Source organism: Chaetura pelagica, unplaced genomic scaffold, assembly GCF_000747805.2.
Source record: "Chaetura pelagica isolate M959 unplaced genomic scaffold, ChaPel_1.0 scaffold438, whole genome shotgun sequence".
NCBI lineage: Eukaryota > Metazoa > Chordata > Aves > Apodiformes > Apodidae > Chaetura > Chaetura pelagica.
The window spans coordinates 753859-761270 of NW_009954113.1; the positions used below are offsets into that span (position 1 = coordinate 753859).

General features: G+C 39.9%; 1 protein-coding gene across 1 annotated transcript in view; it reads right to left on the reverse strand.

Moving 5' to 3' along the window:
• The window catches only part of TNRC6A (trinucleotide repeat containing 6A), an 86672-nt gene that overhangs the window by 33891 nt on the left and 45369 nt on the right, over positions 1-7412 (reverse strand). Inside the window, 1 exon segment of the mRNA XM_010002596.1 lies at positions 1546-1567. Coding sequence (XP_010000898.1) covers positions 1546-1567 — 22 coding nt within the window.

Below are 7412 nucleotides of genomic sequence, written 5' to 3' on the forward strand. Positions count from 1 at the left end.
GGAATAGACAGAAGAAAACAAAAGGTTAGTCTGTACTTCAAATGCAATTCCATGCACTGCTTGAAAAAGGGTGCTTTAAAAAACAAGTGAGGAGTATTTATTAATTCTATTACTCTTCCAGGACTTTTGTGAAGTACCCAGTCCTGCACTGAAAGACAAATAGAACTCCCAACTGATTGCAGTGACCAGAGTCAGGCTGGGGAGGCCAGGGCCTCCCGTCAGTCCAATGAGCCCCCTGGCCAGCTCTCTACATGGGCTGTCAGCTTCCATGGCAGGGATGGGCACAAACCCTCCTGCAACCACCCAGCCCTGCAGCTCCCTTTGCCCTGACCCTGACCCTCTGTGCCAACCCCAGCCTCTGGGGAGCACGGGGGAGAGAGACCCCCCCAGGACACGGGGCCAGGCTGTGCCGCTCCCCCCACACAGCATCACACACCAACACCTCAGCATCCAACTCACTCTACTATTTTTTTTCCACTGAAACACACACAGCAAAGTCCACACTGCACTAAATGGACACAAAGGTGTCCCCCAACACCTGGTGACTGGCATTGCAGCCCTCGGCAGAACTGGTACGTGTTTTCTGCAAAGAACCTGCCTCCTCCATCCCAACCACACGCCAACCAGGATGCTCCTTCCAACACACCCCTCAGCACTGGACACTTCCATTTGTTTCTCTGCCTCTTCTCAAGCACAGTATGTCCTCTACCATTTAACTACTTTCATGCCAGAACAGCACTTCAAACATGTTTTGATTCTTCCAAGGGTAATTGCATCTCTGCTAAGCAGGGCTTCTCAGTTCCACTTTCTACCATTGCTCAAGTATTAAATTAAACCAAAGATTCCCAGAAAACAGGGATTCAGCAAGCACTCCACATGATCATTTATGCAATTATTATCCACTTCCCAACTAACAGGTCGTGTGCTAGAATTAAAAAGAAAGTGAAAAGAACCTTTTTTTCCCCTTTATGGAAGCCAGCTGGAATGGAGATCTGCATAAACCCAGTCAGAGTACCTACAGTGTTCCCAGCCTGCCCCTGGACACTGGAATTTAGACACCAACATCTCCATCATTTTGTCAGGATGAACCCTCCATATGCAACAGTTAAAACCAGATGTGTCCATTACTCATCTATCAAGAGTTCTCTACCTCAGCTGCACTTAGAATATTTGGAAATTAAGTTTCAACAGATCCGTTATGTGGATCTATACAGACATGGTCATACTGGAAGTGCTGGAGTGTCACTTGTCAAACACGAGAAAAAGGCAAATAGAGAAAAGAACCCAAGGCATTATGTATACGCCTGGTGCTGTGTGAGTAATTAAGAATGGAAAATAGGAAAAACAGAAGGTTCCAATCCCTGGAATAAACCCTAAGCCATTACTCTTCTAGTCTTTTGTGGCCACTCTTTGAAAAAGTGCAACTGAAGTTTGAAGGATCCCATATTTCAGTTTGAGAAGATTGTTCAAGTGACCTGTTTGATTCAACATCTTTTAAAATGCAGAAATAATATACAGAATAGAAATAACTCTAAAGTAACTTACCTTTGATTTTTTGTTCAATGGCCTAGAAGAAGAAAAAAGAAGTGTCAGCGATTTGTGCAGATAAGAGAAAACCCACATGTGCACCTGCCAGTCCATAAAGTAACATTAGCTGTTGACTTTCCTCTTTTAAAAATGTTTTAAAGTTATTTAATTATCTACTTCAGAGGTGCCTCTCTAACCAACCTGGGCCTGTTATTCCTCACACCTAGAAAGCTGTTTAAATGTTATAGAAGACAAAACTAATTTGAAAGATAGCTACATCAAACAGACTGAATTAAACTTGCAAATTAAGATGTTTGAAGTGAGTTAAAACTGTGCCTGGGAGCAAGGAACCTCCCTGACTTTTATTGCTGAATCCAGCAGGGCAAGAGGGAGGGACCTAGAAACTTAAAGGAAGTAAGAAAGTAAATTTTAAAGCTTTAAGCCTTTTATTTCCAAGATTTAAGTGGTTACACCTGTGATAGAGCCAAGGTGAGAAATCCATTGGAATAAAAATTTATCATAGGATAAAAAAGGGGAGAGAAACATTTATTGTATGGAAATACACCTTAATTGTGTGGTTTTAACTATAAAACAGGGAAGCTGACTTCATAAAGGATCTCTCAAAAGAAAAAAAACAGAGTTCTTTGTAACTGAAACTTGAGTTTTCATAATTAGGACTTTTAAAATGCACTGTTGTCAAAGCAAGATGATATTAATTTGATATGGTCATTTGAGTTGCTGTATATGACCCAATTAAATTAGGATACTGCATATACTCATAGCATGCAATAAATCTGCAATAATACTTAAGCTATGATTGTCTAGAATTCAAATCATGAGAAGGAAAAAACTGCATGAATGAAAGGCAAATGTATTGATTCACTGATTTGATGCACAACTTGGGTTCAGACATCAGCACTGTTAGGGCTGACTACTGAAACCTCACTGATGACTCTGCAATGCTGTGGCCTCCCTTCCCTTCAGGAAACCAGGAGGATACGAACAGAAAAGTTACACTGTCCAGCAGTTCAAAATGCAGCCTCTCGCTCCTACGAAAGCCTGAGTGTTGGCTTTTCCATTTCTTATTTATGGTCTTAGAGATTGCTAAAAATAGCTGAAGAGTGCAAAATCTCTTCTGAAGGAAATCCATTCTGATGCACCAGCCACTGGAATGACGAAAGCACAAATAAAGCCAATGGCTTGCGGCGTATATTGCTGTTTCTGACTACCCATGGCACCCAAAGAAATCACTGAAGAGAAAGGGCTGCAGGACAAGGCTACCTCCTGCAAAATTTAATTTTAGGCAATGGTCTGGTCACTTCAAAAAAAATATTCATGCTTTTATTTCTTCTACAAACTTCACTCTCAAACATGCCTTTTCAGACTCTTCAAAATAGTGAATTTTCAAGGAGTCAGCTAAGAACCAGTCATTTAGAAGACTCAAATTCTACATGTAAACAAATTTCTTTCTCATTACAATTTTTATTAAAAAAATAATTTCAAGAGGAAAATTATAAATTTAAAATTGAGGTCCAAAAATTATTATGCAGCTTTGCTGTCAGCTACTGCCAAGAACCTCTCAGTCTGAAAGAAGAGCAAACACCTCCCTCAGACCACTCCTCCAGCGCTATTTCATTCAGCTTTGTTGCAAGATTAGACATACTTGATTTTGCACAGATGCACAATGAACAATTTTATTTAGGCCAGGAAACAAGAAAAGGTGACTACCGATTTATTTTTTTTTTTTACTATATATATCTAATATTAATTAGTGGAAAAAAGACAAACTGTTAAACAGGTTCACTTTGCTACTGCCAGTTAGCACACAAGCCTGAAATGGACATGTTGTTTTTAAAAACAGATTTACAAGCTCCTCTCACCATTAGGGTCAACATTTAGAATCAAGGGCCATCATTAATATCTTGACAGGAAACAGGAATTCTCAAATGTTTACAAGCACTTCTGATGTTTCCATCCCAAAACACCTCTGCTGCCAAGAGCTTCATTTGTATCTACCTTCCCTAATGCAAATCATGTTATGACAGGTATATTTCCATACTAAAGAGTAAGAAGATAATTAAACTAAGGATACAGCTGGAATACATTGTTTTAAAAAAACCTGGTAGTTTTATTCTACTAATAAGTGTGTTAACACTGAGGAAGTTTTCAAACTTGAAACCATTTCAGCTGACAATCAGGAAAAAGAATGGTCATCTCAGAAAAACATTTTGACTCTGAAAAAACTGTACACAAAGCCAATTCAGATGTTCAGCATGTCTGGTACCACTGAGTAACTAGCAGTACATTTAAAGCTTAAACCACTCAATTAACAAGAAAATACTTCTGAATAACAGCAGCTAAAACAGTCTTTAGTAGTAATGAAAGATAAGTAACCCACTAGCACAGGGGTTTATTTTTTAATGTTTGCTCTACCTTTTTTTGAGCAGCTTCCTTCTTCTTCTTGTCTTCTTTTCTCTTTTTCCTTTCTTCCATCAACTGTTCTTCCTCTTCTTGCACTAAATCCCTGAACCACACAGTTTGTAATTAACTCTCCCAAAATACAATCTGTACACACTTAGATTCATTTTAGAACAATTATTTCACAATGACCCAAAAGGAACTGGGGAATTTTACTTCTAATTGGATAATATTTCTATAGGGACTATGAACTTTCACTGCAAGTCACAAGTGACAAAACTTTAAAGGCAGATGCAGTGTAAGCTACAGGGAAGATTTTTTTTATTTCCAAAACTTCAATGAAGGCTTAGACATTTCATTCAAGAAGCAGCACAAATTCAGATATTATTTAACCTCTATCTACTACTGTGAATTCATATGCCCCTGAGCTCTCCCCTCACACCTCACCAGTGTCCCACGCACTGTGCTCTGACCCAGTGTGACTGCACCCAGGCACTGGGTCCCCCCACAGCTACCTCACCAATCTCAAGCACCACCCCTGCCAAGACACAACCAGCACCCACACATCTCCCTGCCTGAGCACTGAGCCAATTCAGCTGGCTGTGTATCTGCATGAGACAAAGGGCACTTGAACTACAGGAACATGAGCTGAAGGGCACGGTCAAGGCAGGGCTTTTGATAGCAGAGCAAATTCAGAGCACATTAAAGGAGTGACAGAAATGTAACTTGGCAAACATGAAAACAAAATCTGTTACATTATTTTAGGCTAAAACAGAAGGCTGAGCAAAACACCACTTTCCAGATTATGCTATATTATCTTTTAAAAAGAGACTTCAGTAAAGGCAGGACAAAACAGAAAACATGGAGAGTATAAAAAGCAGGAAGAACTGAAGACATGCAAGCACACTTGCAAGCTATCAGGGCCAGCAGGAACTAATATCTCATACAAATTTAATGATAACAAAAATAAGTTTTTCTTTAAGGCCATGCTTGGAGAGATGACAATGAGAACTCAGCACAAACACGACAGACAGAAGAGACTGTGGTAACTGGCAGACAAAAAAGCATTTGGGCTTATGATGCAAAAAGCTCGTGACAATATGGAATGTGCAGCTGAAGATCCGTTAGCTGTTTCATACAGGAGAATAAAAACAATTGCTCACAGAAAGAAGGACTCTGAAGTCTAGGAGGCAACAATACTGCTGAATATAAAAATAAAACAGTGGCCTCAGTTTGCTTTTGTTAGCACACTAAGAGGAGAAGGAGCCTACTGATATTCCGTTAGTTCAAAGTTTGAGATCCAGAGAATAAAGTATTTCTGAGTAGCAGAAATCCTACTTGAAAGCCTCTTCTTTGCCATTTCAGGGTCAGGAATGTTTCTCAGTTCAAAAGCTTGGAAGCAATTGGCCCACAAGCCCTGACCACAGTCAGGTGGACGAGATTAAAAAAATAGGTGGAAAATGTTTTTCCAGACCTCTTTCAGAGTGTGTATCTAGGTCACACCATACTCCCTTCTGATGTTCTGAATCCTGCCACCAGCGCCACCACACACCTACCCTCTCGCAGAGCAAACCGCGTCCTCCTTCAGACAAGTCCTAATTTTTATGACACTTGGAATGAGATGTGGGAACAAATTCCATGCATCTTGAGTAAGTACAGGAAGAAGACACCAAATTCACTCTTTCAATAACCTTCAGATTTTAGTGCAAGTCCTCTGAGTTAGTGTTCTGTGTGTAACTGGGGCTCTCCCAAACCTGAACACACTTTCTGTGCCATCAACTGAAGTGACAAGAGGTGCCTGTGTTGTGAGCTGCTGTGCAGAGCTCTGGGCAGCACAACTGATCAGTCACACAGCTAGTCACTGCTGAAAAATAAAAAAAGGCAAAAAAACGAAACCCGAGAAACAACTATGGAAGGGAATTTACACCCGTTGGCGATGAGTGCCCTTGTCTGGTGTCTACCTCCAAAGCTCAGCTTTGAATGTGAAAAGCCCTGTTTTCACCTTTGTCATGCTTCACATACTCAGCAAGGCAGAACAGAAGATACTCTATTACACTGTAACTTTGAATGTATAAAAATCTCCTTCAAAAAAGTTACTCTCAAATCAGGGCAGGATGACACATGACTGCACATACTCACATTAACAAACATAACACGACCTGGTTATAGAAAACTTTGGTGGGGGGACAGGAGCTAACTATGTCAATCAGAGGCAGCCAACACAGGGTTTACTTCTGCCTAGAAACACTGGACTCCTTTTTAACCCCAAACTACCTACAAACCTCCAGTTTCATAAAAGAAAAGAAGCAATGCCAACAGAATACAGTAAAACACAAGACACTTCTGAAGTATTATAACTTGCCTTACTTATATAGACATATAAATACTCTGTTAATTCTATTTTTTAACACAGCTCAAGTCCCATTCAAAATGAGTGCAGGCATTGTGGTTTTAAAAATTTCTTTTTTTTTTTTTTTTTTTAAATCTACATGTGATTCCCAGTTCCCAGTTGCCCAGTTCCACTGTGGCAAAGTCATATAACCTCCTCGCTTTTTAATTAGGCAAAACAACATCTTAGCCACCTACCTCTCACTGTAGGTGGTGCCACTGTAAGTAATACTAAAGAGCAGCTCATCAGGTCTATCTCATATCCAGCAGCTTATCCTGTTTTGCATTCCAGATTATACTGCCATTCCCTCAGAAGAGGCGAGTCCCATATCACTGCTGCCCTTGTGAATACTGCCTTTAAACTTTCAAACTGGCCTTCTGTCTCCTTGCAAGACTGTTCAGCAAGATGTTGGAAATTGTCCTCCTTCCAGTAGAGACCGTGCCATAATAGCAGTACTTATATTTAAGTTTTGAAGTCTGTGGCCACTTGGTTATTATTAATATTAGTTTCAAAACCAATATTCCATTACTCAGAATTTTCAAATATTATTAATATTAGTTTCAAACAAAAAGAGTTATGGTAGTAGATTCACGGAGATCCAAGAAAGGCAGTCATATTCGCACTGCCCTCTTACATAAACATAAATACTAATTCAGATTTGCCCATTAATTCATCACAGCCTAAAGGAGAACTCCTGAATTTCCATCTCTGACAGCTAAAAGCTCACGCTTCCTTTATTCTCTAACACATTAATATATGACCCTCTCAACAGACAGCAAATGAGAGGATTTATGCATCAGATTCCAGTACCCATTAGAACATACAACAAACAAGCTTCATTTTTAGTGCTACTCCTTGAGAAACAGAAGTGTTAGGGAGTATTTCCCATTTATCACCTCAGACTTTAATAGCTACCTATTCCTGCTAAGTGCTCAGCACTCTTTGCCACTCTGTGTACAAACTATCCATAGCTTCATGTTACTTTACAGCACAAAACAAGAAACAATGTGGGATCCCAGCCTCACAGACATGAGACAAAGCCAAAAAATGAACAACTTTTTCCTGCTGGGCTTTTCCC